The sequence below is a fragment of the Odocoileus virginianus genome, chromosome 28 (assembly GCF_023699985.2).
Source record: "Odocoileus virginianus isolate 20LAN1187 ecotype Illinois chromosome 28, Ovbor_1.2, whole genome shotgun sequence".
NCBI lineage: Eukaryota > Metazoa > Chordata > Mammalia > Artiodactyla > Cervidae > Odocoileus > Odocoileus virginianus.
This window is the reverse complement of record NC_069701.1, coordinates 33,917,609-33,937,043: the sequence shown is the minus strand read 5'-3', so window position 1 is coordinate 33,937,043 and position 19,435 is coordinate 33,917,609. Positions and strand designations below refer to the sequence as shown.

At 52.8% G+C, this 19,435-nt stretch overlaps 2 protein-coding genes across 5 annotated transcripts in view; one reads left to right on the top strand and one right to left on the bottom strand.

Annotated features, from left to right (window-relative positions):
• Positions 1-1,438: 1,438 nt before the first annotated feature.
• On the bottom strand, positions 1,439-13,377 carry TKFC (triokinase and FMN cyclase). 4 transcript variants are annotated; one of them, XM_020916897.2, is made up of 18 exons: positions 13,054-13,377; positions 11,795-11,910; positions 9,554-9,743; positions 8,491-8,601; positions 8,235-8,416; positions 6,881-6,959; positions 6,511-6,600; positions 5,864-5,898; positions 5,703-5,787; positions 5,522-5,611; positions 4,765-4,881; positions 4,322-4,441; positions 4,011-4,148; positions 2,953-3,059; positions 2,743-2,846; positions 2,592-2,625; positions 2,396-2,485; positions 1,439-2,027 (listed from the first exon to the last, which is right to left on the bottom strand). In XM_020916897.2, the coding sequence occupies exons 2-18, from the start codon at positions 11,795-11,797 to the stop codon at positions 1,866-1,868; spliced, it is 1,737 nt and encodes a 578-aa protein (XP_020772556.1). In that variant the 5' UTR covers positions 11,798-11,910; positions 13,054-13,377; the 3' UTR covers positions 1,439-1,865. The 4 variants fall into 4 exon arrangements, with proteins under 4 accessions (XP_020772556.1, XP_020772557.1, XP_070313542.1 ...); XM_020916898.2 differs by having other exon boundaries at positions 13,267-13,373; XM_070457441.1 differs by lacking the exon at positions 13,054-13,377 and adding an exon at positions 12,440-12,562.
• A 99-nt stretch (positions 13,378-13,476) lies between these two features.
• DDB1 (damage specific DNA binding protein 1) overlaps positions 13,477-19,435 on the top strand; it is a 26,392-nt gene continuing 20,433 nt past the window's right edge. The window contains exons 1-5 of the mRNA XM_020916896.2: positions 13,477-13,686; positions 14,891-15,039; positions 16,104-16,220; positions 16,572-16,793; positions 18,843-18,957. Coding sequence (XP_020772555.1) covers positions 13,626-13,686; positions 14,891-15,039; positions 16,104-16,220; positions 16,572-16,793; positions 18,843-18,957 — 664 coding nt within the window. The 5' untranslated portion in view covers positions 13,477-13,625. The remainder of the gene's footprint in view (positions 13,687-14,890; positions 15,040-16,103; positions 16,221-16,571; positions 16,794-18,842; positions 18,958-19,435) is intronic.

The window sequence follows — 19,435 nt, the reverse complement described above, 5'->3', positions numbered from 1 at the left end:
GCCTTCTGTGCTGAAATGACACTCTGGAGAAGTGAGCTTGGGCCATTTGCAGAAGCCGTGGGCTATTTCTGACCCCCAGACCTGGGGAGGAACAAACCCAAAGGCACCAAAGGTCCACATGACTGTTTTCCTGGAATTGCATGTGACTCTTGGTTCCTGAACTTGTCCTTAAAAGTAAATGGCCTTTGAGGATTTGGTTATCTTACCAGGAAGGAGCTGTTTCCTCTCTCATTTTCTGGAACACAAGACTCAAAAAGGCTTAAGTGATTTGCCTGAGGTCACCCAACCAGACAATGGCAGAGTTGGGATACACAGGCCAGATGTCTGAGGCCAGAGTTTCCGTCCCAGCTGCTGGGTGTGTGCATCTGTGCCCACTGATTAACTGTGCCTACGATCAGCAACCCATGGTGTGGCTGATGGATGGAGGACCCTGGGCAGAGAAGGGGAAGCCAAGGGGTTGAGGAAGCCTGCAATCAAGTTTGGGCAAGATAAGTGGTCCCAGTGTGAGTAGCTGAGACCACCTAGTGGTGGGGCAGAGGACTTGGAAGGGGCTGGATGCAGACATGTGATGCTAGTAAATCCCAGTGAGTGAGCATCTGGATGGTCTGTGGCCCTTTATCTTTACTGGTTCATTGGAATCCTCTCTGTGTGCCTTTGGGGCTTCCTGGTGGTTCAGCAGAAAGAATCTGCTTGCAGTGCAGGAGACACAGGTTCAATCCCTGGGTTGGGGAGATATCCCTGGAGGAGAGCATGGCAACCCACTCCAGTACTGTTGCCTGAAAAATCCCATGGATGGAGGAGCCTGGTGGGCTACAGTCCGTGGTGTTGCAAGAGGTTGGACATGAAGCGACTGAGCACATGTGCCTATGAGGTGGGCACCATTCCTGGTTTTAGATTCTAAGAGGCTAAATAGGCCCGAGTCTATGTGTAGCTAGTTTGAAACAGGACCAGGATTCAAGGTCATGTCAGTGTCTAAACTGAGTCACGCTAATGGCTTTAACTGCACCCCTGTGCCAAGCAGGGGCCAAGGGTGCACTGTACTGTCTCCACCAGGATCCATGCTGACCTCATAGCCCCTCCTGCTCCCCCCGGGGCTGTCAATGATGGCTCTGGAGACGTGGGGCTGGCCTAAGCGCAGTTTCTATTCTGATCCTTAAGAGTATGATGCTTTGTTTTCCTTTTGGTGACCCACCTGCCCATTTGACTCCTGAAGAATCTGAGTTCTTTTAGTCTAGTGCTGAGAAAAGCACAGCCTTCCGGGGTGGTGTATGCACCGGAAGGACAGGCTGCGGGTCCCAGTGGAGTTGGCCCACCTGCACAGGACCTGCCTCCGGGCCTCAGATGGGAGGAGATGGGGGCTGAGCGCTGAGCCTCAGGGCATCAGTGGGCCCACCTGTTCACACGCTTGGATGAAGGTCCTTCAGAGGAAGCACAGCTCTTTTGCTTCAGTGTGGTTTATTGGCTGGTTTTCCACACAGGCTCAGTTCATGTGCAGAAGACCTTTCATGGGGAGTCTCAAAACCAAATTAGCATCACCAGTTAAAGCCTGTGTTGCCACCCAGGGAAAAGCCTTATCACTAAAGCTCAGAACTGACTGGAGGCAGAGCCCAGTGACCCTAGGACTGCCCCCTCCCTGAAGAGGGAAAACACATTCGACACCCACTCTGGGCCTGCAATTTCTACAGTGGAGGGTCTGTAGGCTGGTTGAGGAGTTCCTGTTGAATGCAGAGGACAGGTCTCAAGAGCAAGAGGCGGGGGGGGGGGGGGGGGGGGGGACGACGATGGGGGGACGGCAGAAGGCAGAGGTAAGTGACAGTGGCTGCTGGGGAGAGCAGTGAGAGAGGCCCTGAGGGCCAGGGAGGCCTTCATGCACCCTGACTCTGCAAGACCTCCAGGATGGCACGCAGAATGGCCGCGGCTGCCACTGCCCCAGGGTCTGGCTGATCCAGGCGCGCGGAGCTGATGTAACTGGCTCTTCCAGCTCCAGCTTCCATGCTCTTGGTGGCCTCGGCTGCAGCTTCTGCACTCTGGGGTCGGGGGTGGGGGTGTGGGAGCAGGTTCAAGGAAGAGCCCTCAGGCTTCCTTCCTGCCATGGACCCTGGGGTCCCAGCTTTGCCAGGACCCTCTGCACAGTCACTAGGGTGGAGAGGTCACTGCCCACCCACCAGTGGTAGGGATAAGGGGTCAGCATTTGCTGAGGCCTGCTGTGTCCCAGACCTAGTGCTGGGGCCCTATGTATCTCTCTACTCCCCAGCCACCCTCTGAGGTATTCTCCATTGTCAGAGGAGGAAAGTGAGGTATAGAAAGGATATGAACTTGTTCAAGGTCGCACGGAGATGGGAGCCTGGTGGTTCTGAGTCTGTCTCCCTGGGTGGCTGGGCCCAGCCTCACTCACCTTGACAGCCTTGGTCAGAATCTGGAGCAGATTGGCCCCTGGGCTCTTCCAGGCTTGGAGCTCCTGTCCTGCTGCCCACAGAGAATCCAGCTGGACAGGGTGAAGGGGGAGAGGGGCTGAGGACAGGCCCTGCCACTGAGACTGGTCTTCAGGGCTTCTACACTCACAAGGGGGAAGGCCTGGGCCAGATACACACCATAGTCCTGTCCCCTGGGGCAGCCTTTCCATACCTGGCAGGGAAGAGAACTAGTGAGGCTCACCACAGGGGATCACCACTCTGGGAGTGGGTGACATCAACCACCACCCCCCAGCCCACTCCTGGTCTGGGGCCCTGGGCCCTGGCTCACTTCTGCATGGCCTCCAGACCAGCATCCATGGCAGCAGACCAGGCTGGGAGGTCAGTCTTGGCCTTGAGTGGCTGGGCTGCTGCAGTCAGGAACAGGCCATAGAGCTGGGGAGGACCAGGATGCTGAGCACAGAGGGCTGGCCTGAGGCCTTGGCCAACCCAGGACCCCTCTGTGTCAGCCCCCCACCCCCGGGGGGCTGCTGGCACTCACCGCCCCTGAGGAGCCTCCCATCTTCTCCAGTAGCAGGAAGGACAGTTTGGAGAGTAGCTGGGCAGGGCTGCCTGGGGGTGGGCCCTCCTTTAGCCACCCCTGAATTGCTGCAGGCAGAGATGGCAAAGAATTCAGAGACCCTCTGTCCCGTCTGCCTGGACCCCAATCAAGTACCCAGACCTCGCTGCCAGGCGAGAGGAATGGGCACTGGGAGAGGCTGAGAGAACCCACATGAAGAGACTCCCTGGCCCCCTCTCTGTCCTGCTGCCTCTGGAGAGGAGCGGGGACAGGTCGATGGGGACCTTGGTGGTCACTGAGCAGGTGAAGATGCTTCCTTGCTTCCCTCTTTTTTGTCTTTTACTGATTTCCCTTGTTAATGGTCTTTCTCTCCTACCAGAACATAAGCTACAAGGGCAGTGATTTTAATGTTTTTCTAGCTATTGTATCTATAGAGTTGAGGGCAGCACCTGACTGTGGTCACCACTAAATATATTTTTCTTGATTGAACGAGATAATCGCTGGATAATTCAGAACTTTTCCCTTGTCTGGGTAAGCTGAGAAAGAGTAAGGATTGAGTTTCCCTTTAGGATAATCTGAAGTTACTATTTGGGCTTCCCTTGTGGCTGGCTCAGCTGGTAAAGAATCCACCTGCAATGTGGGAGACCTCGGTTCAATCCCTGGATCTGGAAGATCCCCTGGAAAAGGGAAAGGCTACCCACTGCAGTATTCTGGACTGGAGAATTCCATGGACTATATAGTCCATGGGGTTGCAAAGAGTTGGACAGGACTGAACGACTTTCAAAGTTATTATTCACTGAAAGATTTTATTCTGTGATAATAACCTTCCTACATTTGCAGTGCTAGAAGTATCTCTTTATGAAAACAGGTGAAAAGCATGCTATGTTTGTGATGACTTCGTTTGGCAAAATAACAGTTGCCAGCCCCATGGGAGTATTCCAAATGCTTTTGAAATCATTCTGATTCATGAAATGCCGCCATCTCCACATGAGTGTGCCATGCCACCCCGTCTCCTGCCCCAGGTGGGTCCTGGCACCAACCTCTGGCTGCACAGCTGTGAGTGGTGCCACAGTCCCCGTCACCGGCAGCACGGTCCAGGGCGTTCAGATATTCCTCCAGGCCCAGGAGGGTGGTGCACACCCGCTCCAGCACAAGTACCATCTGCTTCGAGGCTGCACCTGCAAAGGGAGGACAGCAGGAGGGAGGCCCCCTGGCTGGCTCTTCTCACAACTGAACGTGACCAGAGTGGAGGTGTGGGTCCAGGGCCCCTGCACACCCCTCTGCACACACTGCAGCCTCTAGGCCTCAGGCCAAAGGCCTGGGCCACCTTCCCCAAGAGCATGGCCCCTACCTGCTGCAGTAGTGGAGTCAGGGGCTGCCAGGGGTTCCGTGGGGGCGGTCCGGCTCCGCTTCCGCCCAGTCACCCAGACCTTGGCCACGTTAGGCCAGGCTGAAGCCGTGGTTTCAGCATCTAGGGACAGCGGGATGACTCTTCTTAGGGACGGGTTGGCTGGCCAGGGATCAAGTAGGGCCTGGACTCCCCACCTGGTGGCCTGGTTCCCTCCACCCCAGTAAGTGGGTACTGAGTGCTACCTGTGACATGGGAAATGAGGGCCCCCCGGGGGAGGAGCCTAATTCCAACGGCTCCACAGTCAAGTGAGAGTTGGGAAAGGCTGGGGAAGCCAGAAAGGGCCCCTCCACAGGGTCCTAATTGTCATGGTCAGCCCTGATGGAGTTGGCTCCTTCCAGCTCCAGGGAGCCCTGGTTTGGCTGACCCCAGCTTCCAGGTCTCACCTATCAGTTTCAGGAGGGGCTCATCCACCAGCAGGAGGGTGAGAGAAATGCCAGGCATCTCCAGGGCTGACATGAAGGTGCCCACGAGGGCACGGGCAATCTTCACCCCGCGGCCCTCTGCAGTACCAGACCATGAAAGAGTGTGAGGAAGAAGGGAAGTGCTTCTGGGCAGTTTCCCCCAAAGCGCATCAGAGAAAGAAACAGAATAAGAGAAAAACCAGGACTTTGGGAGCTGGAGCCCTGAGGTCAGTAGGGAGCTGGTCACATTTCTTCAGGGCATCCTTTAAAGATACCTTGAATGACCACATTCCCTGGAGGTGTCCCTTCTGTGGGGGCAGATGAGTAACAACAGGTCTCAGTTACTGGGTTCTTCTTACCAGGTCCTGTGCTAAGTGTGTTAAATCTCATGTGGCTACCCACTCCAGTATTCTTGCCTGGGAAATCCCATGGACAGCGGCGGCCATGGGGTTGCAAAAAAGTTGGACACCACTGAGCGACTAAACAACAACAACCTTATGACAACCCTTTAAGGCAGCTACTATTACCACCTTCTTTTTACAGACAAGGCAACAGGCTCACGGCTCCTGGAAAGCAGGTGGCAGAAGGCCATTTAAGTTGGGCTCGACTGACTGCACAGTCCATGCTCCGGACCATCATCACAAGGCTCTGTCTCGGGTGCTTTTCTTACATCCAGCCTCAAAGGGTGGGCAGGAGGAAGCTCGGGGGTCAGGAGGTCCAATTCCAGCGTGGGGCTCACCCAGAGAGCGGACGGCGGCGTCGGCTATGACGCCCAGTTCCAGGAATGACAGGCCACCCAGGTTGTTGACCATCAACACTACTGAGGAGCCTGTGGGTGGACACGACACTCAGGTGAGACTCTCTGGGCTCCATTCCCAGAGGGGGAGGCAAGGTGGGGAGACAGCGTGACAGCCCCTCACCGGACTGCACAGGCACATGGGACACGTTGGAGGAGCTCGTCATGTGGTCCAGCATGAGCGCCACAATCTCGTCGGCGGTCGCCATCTGTCATGGGGAGCCGGGCGTGAGCTGTGTCGGGGGCCCTAGTCTCGGGCCCACCTGCGCCAGGGAGGCCGCCTACCTTTATCCGGCGCACGCCAGCCTCCCCGTGGATCCCTGTGGACAGACACAAGCACTGCTGACCCGCTTGGAGCCTGGGGATTCGCTCAGCATGTTCTGCTCAAGGATTTTCTAAGTGGTGAGCACTAGGCTAGGCACGTGTATCTGGGGAGCGTGGGGCTGGGGGACACAGATCGTCTAGTGAAACACATACAGTCTCTGCTCTCTGGGAGCTAAGGCTTGGTGATGGAGAGAGCCAGAGCTTTACTTAACTTCCAACTAGTGAAGTAGCCTAACTAGAGGCAGTCACAGAGAGGCCATATGAGGCCTCTGCCCATCACTCTGAAAGCACAGGGGAGGAAGAAGGGAAGTTCTGTAGCTGGGGTGGCCCCAGACCTGCCCTTGAAAGAAGTGCTGCATCTTGGCAGGGTCCTGGGTACTGGAGAATGGTGGAAACACAGGCAAGGAGGTGCACGGGACATGGAGCCCTGGGTGCGGAGGGCAATGGCTGGTAGAAATCAGGCAGGTTGGGCCAGAACGGCCTCATGGGCCCAATTAAAAAACCTCAGAGCCCTGAGGCGACGGCTCCATGTGAGCAGACCCAGTAGATGGCTCCCAGGGTAGAAAATACTGGAAAAACCCAGGGGGCCCAAGGAGTCACAAGCTTACCCAGGCCCAGCTCCATCTCATCAGCTGAGAGCTCAAAAGTGGGTTTGGAACCAGGGACGCTGCAGGAGGACAAGCTCACTCCCAGGGTTCCTACGAGAAATGAGGTATGAAGGGGATGACTGTTCTGCTCTTGGCGTCAGGCGTCAGCTGGGCAGCAGCAGGCTCAGAAGTCTCTTCACTGATACAGGCTGCCAGACTCTTCATCTCAGTGATGGAAGAGAACCCCTGCTTGGGCACCCAAAGCCGCCGTTCCCGGGAACCCCTCCCGCAGCCTCTGGGAGGCCTCCTGTGCTGCTTCGGGGAACCTGCTCCTGGTCCAAGGTGGGCCTCGACCTCCCCTGCCCTTCCCGAGCCCTGAGCCGGCACTCACCCATGGCCTTGGTGACCATGCTCACCCGATCTGTGATCTCCTCCAGTCCCACACCTGCCTCGGCCAGAGCACCCGCCACCTGCGCCCAGATACACAGGCCCCCAACGGGGAAGGGGTCACTGTACCACTTGCGGGCAGAAGACAGGCTGGGGCTGAGCTTCTAGCTGGGAACAGGGAATCTCTTCGTCCTGCTGCATCAACCTGGCCTGCCATATTTAGGGCAACTGCCCTGGCTCTTTAAGAATCCCAGAGCCAGAGGAACTTTACAAATGGAGAAATGGACCCAGAGAGGGGAGGTGGCTTGTCCAATGTCACACAGCCAGTTGGTGGCTAGCTTCTCAACTCTTGGCCTAGAGTTCTCTCTCCATGGTGTATGTATTGTGGCTCACTTTGGCCACCCACCCACTTCTTGCCAAGCATCTAGTATGTGCTGAAAAGGGGAAAAGGTGTCTAAATCATAGTCCCTGCTTTGGAGGAACTCGGTCTGGGGAGGGGTTGGAGAAACAGCACAGACTGAAGGTTTCATGTGAGGTGACGCCTCTGATGATGGAGTTCACGGTAGGAGTTACGGGAACACTGAGGGCAGGGGGTCCGAGCCTGCTTGGCGTGGTGAGAGGGCAAACCTCCTGGAAGGAGAGACAGCAGGCGTGGGCCTCCACAGAATAGGAGTTAGCCAGGCCAAAGTGGGGCTGGACAGAAGGATTTTCAAGGTCAAAGATTCAGCATCAGTAAAGCCCCAGAGGTGAGCCACAGCCCAGCAGTACCGGGCGCAGTTGTTCATGGAGCATGAGGAGGCCACGGGACAGTGGGGGAGGAACCTGAAAGCCAGGTGGGGGGGCAAGAGCGTGGTGGGCGCCTGACCACGAAGCCTGTGCTGACCCTAGGAACCGTGGTGGGGAGCTTTCTGTAGCTGAACAGCCTGGTCAGAGACACATTGTTAAAAGACACCTCTGGGGTGGTATGGGGAAGAGACTGCGGGAGGAGCGGGAAGGAAGCAGGCAGAGGAGTCAGGTGAGAAGGCAGCGGCAGCCACCTGGGTGCAAGCAGGCAAGACCAAAACAAGGCTAAGACAGGAAGGGCGGGGCTTGGAAGAGGAGGTGTCTTTGGAGGCCCTGGGGAGTAAGACCACAGGATGGGGTGATGGGTGGTCGGGTAGGGGGAGGGCAGGGAAGGGGCTGGGAGGATGAAAGCCTGTACCTGGGCTGAGCTAGTTACGGGGATGGGGATGCCCTCCTGGATCAGGGAGCGCTGGGGAAGCAGTGGCTTCCTGGGGGTTGGGACAGATGGCTAGAAAAGTCCGGCACTGGGTGCAGCCTGGAAAGCAAGGGCTGGGGTCCCAGCAGGGGACCCTCACCTTGTGTATGAGCACTGTGCCACAGAGCCCGCGTCGGCCCGCCTTCTTCAGGACGGTGAAGGCACTGTCGTCCCCGACAACCACCATCTCCACAGGAATGCCCTCCGCCCGGGCCTGCTCCCGGGCCAGGCCGAAGTTGAGCCGGTCCCCAGTGTAGTTCTTCACGATGAGGAGGGTCCCCACTGTGGGAGCAGCCAGCAGGGCCCCGTCAGTGCCTGCCCTCCCCACAGCAGCCCCTCCTGCAGGCCAGGCTTACCTGTGCCCGCCTGGGCCACAGCCCTGATGGCCGCCAGGATGCTGCCCACTGCTGGGGAGGTGAACACAGCTCCCGCGATGACCCCAGTCAGCATCCCCTTCCCAATGAAACCTGTGATGGAGAGAGGAGGGGAGAAGATGCTGGGTGGGGACCTGTGCCTGCAGGCCCTGAGGCTCAGGGCTTCATGCCCTGGTGAGCCCTACTGTGTGCCTGGTGCGGAAGAGCACCTGGGTCACATTCCACAGATCTTTCATCTCCTTGGAGAGGTCTTCCCCAACCTCCCAACTGAATAGTCATTCATTCCATCCCCAGCTATTCGCTGCTCCTTTATCCTGCTCTCCTGTCCTCCCTACCTGACTTACATGCTCTGAAATGATCCCTTTCGTTTGTGTGTTTACCTGGTTTCTGTCTCCCCAAAGGAGAACAGAAGCTCCATGAGGGCAGGTACCTTGTCTGTCTGGGTCAGTTTTGTGCCCCTAGTGGTCAGACAGTGCCAGGCACAGGTGCTCAGGAATGTTTGCTGAATGGATGGATGAATTCGCCAGAGAGACAGAAAAGATACAGAGGATACAAAAGCCTGGTCCCTACTCCTCCTCAACCCCCACCCCCATCCACGAGCTCTCAGGGAAAGTTCACATGCCTGGCACTAAATAGGAAAAATTTCAGGACTGTCCACTTTGAATGTGAAAATACAGGCTGGGAATTCAGAAGAGGAATACTGCTCTAGGCTGGAAAAGTCAGGAAGGCTTCATGGAGGAGGAGACGGCAGGTCAGCTGGGCCTGGGAGGCAGGGAGGATTTGTGAAATCACTGACACTCAGCTGGAAAGGCCTGAGAGATCATTTGGTCCAAACTTGTGCTTTTACAGACGTAGAGACTGAGGCACAGAGAGGCCAGGCCTGGCTTCAGATCACAGCTCAAGGGAGCAGAGAGCCAGAGCAGACACCAGGCTTCTGACTCTCGGCCTGGCTCCGTCCTGAACCTCCTAACAGCACCAAAGATCTCCCAGGAGCCCCCGTGCACTCTCCCCAGAGCCCACCCCCACCTCTACCCAGGGCGCTCACCGGCATGGGCGGGCTCATGGCCAGAGCCCCCACCCGACAGCAGAGCCACCCGGCCCTTGAGGCTGTCCAGGTCCGAACGGAGGGCCACGCGGTGGCCCTGCAGGAGCTGCAGGCTGGGGTTGCAGGCCACCAGGCCGGCAAGGGCGTCGTCGGCACAGCCTGCCACTGAGTTCACTAGCTTCTTGGAGGTCTGTGGGAGAGAAGCAGGAGGTGGTCATGGGTGTAGCTGACAGGGACACCCCAGTCCTGCCCAGCCACACCGCTGTGACTAAGACCCCTAGCCCACACCTGCCCAGGAACTCCAGGAAAAAGCGGTTCCTCGAATTAGGCATCACTTTATCTGGTGGATGCTTCTATGACTTTGTAATTTGTGACTTTTTATTCAGTGCCTAACCTGTGCCTTAAATTTATCCTGAAGAATGGCTTTGATACAAAGAAAATGGGGGAACTGGAGTCCTCAGTACAAAAAAAATTAGGACCCAACAGCCTTTTGTCAAAGGAGAAGAAGCCCCAGGTTGGGGCTCCTGTCCCAGGGGAGGGGGCCAGACAGGTCCCACACCCATCTGCTTCCTCAGCGAAACAGGGATTTAATGAACTACAGGATATGCCCACTATACAGTAAAAACTGAGTAAAAGGGAGCTAGCCCCTTCTACGGAGAAGGCAATGGCACCCCACTCCAGTACTCTCGTCTGGAAAATCCCATGGACGGAGGAGCCTGGTGGGCTGCAGTCCATGGGGTCACACAGAGTTGGACACGACTGAAGCGACTTAGCAGCAGCAGCAGCAGCAGCAGTCCCTTCTACCGCCAGCTCTGAAAAGCCGGAGCTGGCTGAAAGGGTTGCATGTGGCTCCTGCCTTTGTCCCAAACAGAGAAACTGATGCCCAATTAGGATCAGAGAGGGCTGGGCTTCCAGCGCCCCCTGGTGGCCTGAGGCAGCCTGCAGCTGAGCCTTCCCCAAGTAGGCCGGAACTTGGTTCTTTCATGCAAACTCTGGCCTTTTCTGGGTCGGGGGTGGGCCAGGGCAGTGAGCCAGACCTCATTCTAGATCCAGACCTGATTCTAAGCACGTTCAAGCACATCTCATTCAACCTTCCAACAACCCTATGGAGTAAAATTAGCCCAGTGAGGAAACAGGCAGAGTTATATGACTTTGCCCAAGGTCACAAAGCCAGCAAGTGTCCAGGTCAGCCTGGCTCCAAAGCTAGTTCCATTTGGGCTTTATCATGCTGCTTTCCCCAGGGGCTGAAGGGAGGCTGAGAGTGGCAGACGTTCTGCCCGAGTGAAGGCATGGGCTTGTGGCTCCCAGAGCCTGGAACATGCAATGAAGTTGAGAGTGGGTCTCAATTCCAAGCTCAGCCTCCAACTCCACCACCCTCTGAGAATGGGTCCCCTTGCCATCCCTGACAGTCGGCCCTCCCTGGGATTTGCAACCATTCCCAAACAAGAGCCAGAGGAGAGGTCAGGGGCCAGTGCCATCCGTGGCTCCCAGTGGCCTGAGGGGATGGAAGAAAGGAAAGTTGCCTCCCACAGGCAAATGTGAGAGGCCCCTAGATCCTGGTCTGGTCAATACCCCATCGACTAATCTGTAGACGAAGAAAGAGGCTCGGAGAGGTCATGTTTCGGTAAAATGTCACACAGCTGGTTAGTGGTAGGCTGAAACTTGAACCCAGGTCTGCCCAGGCATGAGTTTGAGCACAATCTGTGACACAGTGAAAAGCAGGGAAGCCTGGTGTGCTGCAGTTCATGGGGTCACAGAGTTGGACACGACTAAGAGATTTCACAACATCTGCCCAGGGCTGTTTTGCTTCAGACCATTTCTAGAATGAGCCTGGAGCATGCCGAGGGTCATGGTGAGCCTCCTGCACTGTAGATCCCACAAGCCCACACATGCCCAAGACTCAGAAAGACACAACAGGTCCTTCTTTCGGACTCCTGTGTCTGGTAGTGTCTATTACAGAGTAGGTAGCTGTTAATGTTCTAAATGCATGACCCAGATCAGGGCCATGTGGGCCTTGGAGGGACTCAGAGGCTGCAGCCACAGACTGGGCTGGGCCTAGCTGGGAAATGAAGGGAAGTCAGGCCCTGAGACAGAGGATGACTCTCTCTCTTAAGCTCAGTAGGCAGCAGCATCTCTTGGTCAGGGAGCGAGGAACTGCAACATGCCCAGGGCCGGCACACCTACTGCCCCAAGGCCATAGCCATAGTGCCCTTCCCCTGCCCTGGCCCTCACGGGACTCACCATGATGGGGAGGCTCTGAAGGAAGTTTGCCTCACACCGTCTCACTGAGCTTCTGGCAGATGGGCAATCCCGTGGAAGCAATCAGGTCTGAGCACAGCGAAGATGGCAAGCAGAATCTGCAAGAGGTGGGTGACAACATGAGCTGCTGAAGACACTTGCAGCCTACTGGCACAGTCATGCTTCCAGCGTCCTGGTAATTAGTGAGCTTCCCCAGACTTTGATCTAAGTCCAAACTCTAGAATGTGAGCTGGGGATGGAGAAGAGTTTGGGGCTGACCATTGTTCACATTCTGCACCTGGCTGCCAGAACACTGATAGATCCATGCTGGGCACACGTCTGCCTTATGCTCAGGAGTGGTGCCCACCTTATCACCAGGGGGCAAAGTTACCCACAGAATAACTTCATCTATTACACGGGCACACATGCAGTGAACACGTTCCTAAAGATCTTCACAGACTTGCTCTTGTCAGTGTTGGCACCTCACCAGGAAGGAGATGGCTGAGTCTGTGACTCTATTTTCCTTCTGGGAAACTGACCCAGCAAACTCTGTGATGTGCCCAAGGCCATTCCAACAACAGCCAGGATTCAAACCTATGTTTAGTTGCTCTACAAATCCTGTGTTCTTTCTACTGATAAATTCAGTACCTCCAAAGTCAAGATTGAAAGTCCTGGATGTGGGAAATCACATATGTAGATCACAAAGACCTTTCGGTTCAGCCAGGTTCAAAGGTGTCTTGGGCTCAAGGCACCTTTCTGCAATGGAAAGACTCCCCACCAGTCTCAGCACCTAGCTCTGCCTCTGATTTCCTAGGGGATTCTGGGTAAACCAATTTGCCTGAGCCTCAGCTTCCTCATTTGTAAAATGGGGGCAGCTTCCTCTGCAGCCTTGCGGCAGGTGCTCCAAGCCACGTGGTTCTCCTTCTACTCCTTGCAGAGCCTGTCTGATGTGGAGTGGCTTGCAAGCTGCAGGGTTAACTGACTGCTTTCCTGGGTCATTAAGGTTCTCACCAGGGAAATTGTGGTTTCGTGTTTGAGGTCTGAGTTTGCACAAACCACGGGGGCACTAACTCAGCTGGAGAAGGGGCCTGCTGGGGCCTTGAAACACAGTTTCAAACACAAACAAGTTCAAAGGAGAGAAGGGACAGTCTAAGCGCCTCCCCCAGACGCCCGTCAGGTGAGATAGAGTGATCGGTCATTCTAGGATCAGGCACGGCTGGGTGTAGAGATACTGGGAAGGCTAGGGAGAGGGAGGTACGAACCTCGGTTCTAGTCTGGGAGGTGCACAAATTGATGTCCCCTTCCTCCCCCTCTCTGGGCCTCTGCAGTATCTTCCGGTTCCAAAATAGGGAATAGCCCCGAGGGCTCCTGGAGCTAAGAAGGGGGTGTGGACGGGGTCTGGGGAAGGGCGAGGGAAGCGGACTACGGATGAGGTCGGCGGGTCAGCTCCGGGGAAGAAGGAGGAGTAGGCGAACCTCTGCGAACCGCTCTCGCCAGGGTAAACCTTTTCAGTAACTGCCACCGGGACCGAAAGACTCGCGACGGGGCTCTCATCCGGGTACTCCAAGCTCCAGCGGTAGGAAATGGGCGGGGCCTCCGGGGGGCGGGGCCTCCCTTGGTTGGCCGCCTCTGTCTCCTTGAGTCCTCCAAGAGGCCAGGTGAGGCCGTCCCGTGATGCCCCGCGCCCCGGCCGCTCTGGCCTGCAACGTGTCTCTGGGGCGGAGACAGCGGCAGTGGAGTTCGCCGCGCGCGGGTGGGGGATCCAAGTCTTTTCGCTCGTGTCCATCCCTCTGTCGTTGCGCTTCAGTCCCACTGGGCTGCCCCAGGCCTCGACATGTCGTACAACTACGTGGTAACGGCACAGAAGCCCACCGCCGTGAACGGCTGCGTGACCGGTGAGGCTGCCAGGGCAGGAGACCCCTGCGAGGGAGGGAGCTGGGGGCAACTGAGGCCTAGGGAAGCTCGCGGCCCCCGGGTGGCCACCAAGCCCGCGGCCAGGACCGGGCCCGGGGTATGAAAGGCGCTGGCTGCGTAAGGACCTCCCACAGTCCCCGACTTCAAAGAAGCTGTCTAAACACACGCCTTTTAGGGGAGTAAGCGCCTTTAGGGGAGTCAAAACTGCTTTTGAGGGTCCACTTTCGTTCTCGGAGGTCACTTGGCCTCGAGGACAGGGGCGGGCCCGGTGGGACAGAGAGTGGGCTCTGAGTTGGTTGTGCGGTGTTGCTTGAGCCGCGAGATCGGCCTCGCGAAAGGGCGGTGGTGATGGCGATTTGGGGGCACGAATTTTCAAGTGGGAGATCCTGGGAGGTGGAGGGATGTGAAGAATGTCCGCACTCAGGCGAAAGAGAGGAGTCCGGTTTGCCTGAGGCTGTTGTTTACAAGAAGGAGCTGCTGGGGAAGAGGGTTTAGAATGGCCCAGCCCAGTGCTGGGCTTGCGTTGTTTGTTTGTGCAAGAATTGTTAAGGACACAGATGTCCAGAACCCTCGAATAATCATCTTGAGCCAAATTTTCAACAGAATAGGAAGCTCTCAAACTTGTATTTTTATGTAAATTCTAGTCACGATTCCAAAAGAAAACTATTGTTTGGAGAGTTGGAGGCGGTGAAGGAGTGTGGATGGGGTTTTGGTAGACTGCTGGGAGGGCAGGCGGGGCAAACAAAGCAATATTTTAAGGTGAAGCTCTGAGAATTCTCTTTGTTTGATCTGGTCTGTTTGGTAAAGGTTTTGTGAAAATCCAGCTAAGGAACTGACTAGAGAGGAACACTTTCTTCAGCATCTCTTCTTAATTAGAGGATGAGTCGGCCACTGCAAAGGGAAAAGTGAAATCCGAGGGCACAGAGCCATCTGAAGGGTTTTCACAAGGCATTGTCAGGTGAAGGACATGCTGCTCTTAGGCCCAGGCTAGTTTTCTTAGTCTGATGAGGAAAGTAGCTTTCTTGAACGTATGGAGTGAAACTCTTTGAGGATTTGTTGAGAAGGGAGAGAATGGAGGGAGCCAGAGAAATATGTGAAATAAATGAGGATTCAAGAGGTTTTAGGTAGAAGTGATAGGATTACTTAGTGCTTTGGCTTCAAAAATTAGAGGGTCTGTTCTTGCAGGACACTTTACTTCAGCGGAAGACTTGAACCTGTTGATTGCCAAAAATACAAGATTAGAGATCTATGTGGTCACTGCTGAGGGGCTTCGGCCTGTCAAAGAGGTGGGCATGTATGGGAAGATTGCTGTCATGGAGCTTTTCAGGCCCAAGGTAAGTGTTCTGGGTTGGTTGGGCCCAGCAACAAAGGGAGAACTGTTGGTTGTAGTTGAGTTTATGTTGTTTTATGTCGTTGCTCATTTAGGATGGCCTAGGAGAGAATAAGGCCTGGGAGAGAAATAAGGCCTAGGAGAGAAACTTTTCTCTTTTTGAATGGCAGAGTTCAGTTTATATTCTTACTTAATAAGTTTCCAAGAGATAGAAGGAGAAATTCGCTGGGGAAAAAATTTATTTTATCAAGTTGACTTTTTTAGAAGAGAACATTAAAGCAGTTTGAAATGTGGGTCACCATCCTGTGGGCCATCATATTGATTCAGAGAGTAGGCTCTGGAGTTAGGGCAGTACACTTTATTCCTTACTAAATCTAATTTTGGGTGTCACCTAACCTTTCAAAGACTTATTTCTGCATCTGCAAACTGGGGATAACAGTATCCAATCTTCTGGGTTATTGTGAAGATGAGCAGCACCAGCACATAATGAACATTCACTGTTATCACTTACCATCGAATTATTATCATTGTTATAATCTAACTGCTTTCATCAAAATAGCCACCATGTTGCTTCATTATGTCTTTATTGAATCTGATAAGAAAGCAGTGGGTTCAGAATTTAAATTATAACCCTTTAAACAAAAACTCACTTTGTTGGGGTCTATTAATAAGTAAGAAAGACTTGGTCGATGCATTTGAGCTTCTGTTCACAGTTTTTTTCTTTTTTCCAAGTATTTGGGAGGGATTAGAGGAGGCGTTACATTCATCTTTCAGAATTTGAATGGAATAACTGAGATTAGCTGACTTGGAACTAGATGAATACATTGTTTGTAGAGCAGAGATAGAGAATCATGAAAGTGGACTAAATGTTTACCAGCTTCAGTTCTGACCCTTAGGGTGTGTGTAACTCATGTTGTTTATTAATGTATATGCTCACCATGGATTTTTTTCACAGGGAGAAAAGAAAATTCTTGAAGAATTTCATATGCTTAAGGAATGATGAAAGCCTAGATAGATATTCCTGTTTTCAAAAGAAATCTGTTTTGATGGTATGATGTTGGTTTCCAGGGGGAGAGCAAGGACCTACTGTTTATCCTGACAGCTAAGTACAATGCCTGCATCTTGGAGTATAAGCAGAGTGGCGAGAGCATTGACATCATAACTCGAGCTCATGGCAATGTGCAGGTGAGGTGGTTGCTGCAGGCTGATGAGAGTTTTCCAGGTAGGGTTGTCTTGATTTGGTGAAGGAAATTGAAGTGCCGGGGCAGCTCTCTGTGGTTAGAGAAACAAGGAGAAAACACTAAGGACTTCTGTAGTTTACTCAGAATCCAAGGGATAAGGTAGGTAATAATACTTCATTGAGATTCAGTGTATTGCAAAAAAGCCCACCCTGACATTTGGGCTACTTGGCCTGTCAAAAAGATGGCACTCGTTTTACTGCCACTCCTGCTGAAGTCATCCTGGGAAGGTGGTGCCCAGTGTTCTCTGTTACCCTGGGTGTTGAGGTTCCTCCCTAACCCCAGTTTTATTTCTCAGGACCGAATTGGCCGCCCGTCAGAGACAGGCATTATTGGCATCATTGACCCCGAGTGCCGAATGATTGGCCTGCGACTCTATGATGGCTTGTTCAAGGTTATTCCACTAGACCGGGACAATAAAGAGCTCAAGGCCTTTAACATCCGCCTGGAGGAGTTGCATGTTATTGACGTCAAGTTCTTATATGGTTGCCAAGCACCTACCATCTGCTTTGTCTACCAGGTACTGGAGCAGGAGGAGAGGGAGAAGCAGTGTGGTTTGGCACCGTGGGGAGTTCATTTTTGCTCATCAGAATGTCTAGATTTCATGGTAGGATGGGCAGAAGTGTTTAATGTATTTGTCCTGAAATGTTTTGAATGATGTAATTAGTATGTGTGTGGTTTTGGTTGCACCTTGAGAACAGTAGTACTTATTGTGGAGGCAGGAAGCAGTCAGGAGCTTGTAGCAGGCTTTAATCCTGAGATTACACTCTGGTTGTGCGCCTTGAAGATTTTGTAGGGTGACCCAGTTTATACTTTGTCACTTACTGGCATGCTAGGGGATTATTAAAATTTAGCTGTAGAGAAATGATCTGGAAATTGCCTTTACACGCAGTGAGAAAATGTCTTGGGGATGCTTTATGTGTCTTCCAAGAAGAAGTACATTTTGATCAGCACGCAACTTTCTGGTGACTGCTGGCTCTTGACTTCTATTTTAGTCTGTGCCTAAAACTTTTGTTGAGCTGATCCTGGGCAGCTGTTCTCTGGGCCAGATCTCTTGAGGGGTTGGGGGTGGGGGCAGGGTGGCAGAGCACCAGACTAACATGCTTGTATCTTGGTAAAATCTCAGCCTTTTAACAAAGGGCCATACAGCATGAGGTTATTTCAGTAGCATGTGCTTGAATAAATGTTGGAAGGAAGCTTAGTCCAAGTTTAAGTACTGTGTGTGGGCATGTAAACACTTTGATAGCTGTGTTAAGTATTGGAAATACTGATGTATTTTTGTGTATTTCTTAGTGTCACCTGAGTGCTGGTTTTGATTCTGGTTGGTATAAAGTTCATTTGAATAGGTTGAAATCAGCTTTGGAGATTTTGTTTAATCTTGTTTATAATACATTAAATATCAGAGCTGAAATAAAAACTTAGGATTTCTCTTCTTCAGTTTTGTAAATATCAGGTCATTAAGACATTGATGTTGGTTATTCAGGACTGACTCTGGCCAGGCCCAGGGCTGCCAGTTGTGAATGAGCTTCATTTCCATATGTGGGAAATGGAGGCCCAAATCCAAACCCCATCTTGAACACATGGTGAAGTTGAGTCTTACTCCTAATCATTGATGGCAAAATTCTCATCAGCTATAAATTATTTTTTTCTCATGTTTTGTGCTCAAAAGTTAGTTTGAAAACTATCACATGAGGGAGTTCCTGGTGGTCCAGTGGTTAGGATTTAGCACTTTGACTGTCGTGGCCTGGGTTCAGTGCCTGGTCTGGGGACTGAGATCCTTCAAGGCCCGCGGCGTGGCCAAAATTAAAAAGATAAAAGAGAAAGGAAAATACCACGTGAAAGGTAGTCATGCACCGTGCGTCAGGAGCTATAACAGTGATTGAGATGTGGTCCCTGCCTTGAAACACAGTCGGATTCCTTCCATAACTTCTCAGAGCCTGCTCTGGCCTTTGATGAGGCCACTCTCCACTGGCCTCAGGCCGGCTCCTTTAGTCTCTTAAAGGTGACTTTGATAGTTCCAGGTCTGAAGTGAGTCATGGTTCAGAAAAAGGAGGGGAAGATGGTGTTGATGATGGCAGGGTTGGAAGTTTCGACTAACGTTAGAGGAGTTGCATGCTCTGTTTTCTACTGTCACCCCATCAGAATGCGTCTGAGAGTGTATCAAACAACTTTTTAAAATGTGTTAAATGTATTTCACTTCTCAATGTGTTTGACTTTCCTCTTTAGCTATTTTGTAAGTTCCTTGAAAGTAAGGAATAGAGGAGATATATACACACACACACAAATGTATATATATGTACATTATATTTCTGTAGTGGTTAGTACAGTGTGATATGTTCATTTTTCTACTTTTTAAATCTCTTTGTTGGTTTCATTGTTAGAAACAGTTGGCCTCAGTTGCAGTCTCCCCAGACTATCACAAGCCCAAATGGTGGCTGTCAGCATGCTCATGGATAAGGATGGGGAGGCTGGTGTGACAGGAGTGTCCATTGCTGTCCGTTTCAGGACCCTTCTCCAGCCCAGGGTTCACCCTTCCTAGGGACTAAATATTCTACCTTTCCCCACTTAGGACCCTCAGGGGCGGCACGTAAAAACCTATGAGGTGTCTCTCCGAGAGAAGGAGTTCAATAAGGGCCCTTGGAAACAGGAAAACGTAGAAGCTGAAGCTTCCATGGTGATTGCAGGTTTGTTGGGGGATGTAGGAAATAGGCCCTGCCCCAGTTCTCTGTTGTTCCTTCCCCACCTTCTCTGCCCCTTTATCTCCGTGCTCCAGTGCTGTTGAGCACATGCATTGTTCACCCCTCCCTTATGTCTCCTTTCTGTAAATGTGCTTCTCTTTGCTTTTTGCATTTCCATCTTCAAGATCGTCTTGTTTTTCACTCTTCCCCCGCAAAGTGTAGTTTTCCTTTCTTTGCGGTGGTGGGTTTAACTAAAACAATGAGATTGATTTGCCGAGTGGCCCATGGAAAATAGTCTCATTTTATTGTTGGCAAACATTTTTAAAAACCAAAAGAGGCAATAATGCTTATCTTACCTGGTTCCTTTATTTCCCAGATGAGGAAACAGGGCTGAGGGACTTGCCTGTGCCTGTACCTCACTGGCAAAGCCTGGGCTGAAGTCCAGGTCTCTGCTGTTTATCCTATATCCTTCCTCAACATTGTT

Excerpts from the sequence above, each read along its gene's own strand:
- TKFC (XM_020916897.2), bottom strand. Across the intron at positions 6,601-6,880 it reads CATGGTCACCAAGGCCATGG|GAACCCTGGGAGTGAGCTTG; the intron begins GTGAGTGCCGGC and ends CATTTCTCGTAG. Across the intron at positions 3,060-4,010 it reads TCACAGCTGTGCAGCCAGAG|CAATTCAGGGGTGGCTAAAG; the intron begins GTTGGTGCCAGG and ends CTCTGCCTGCAG.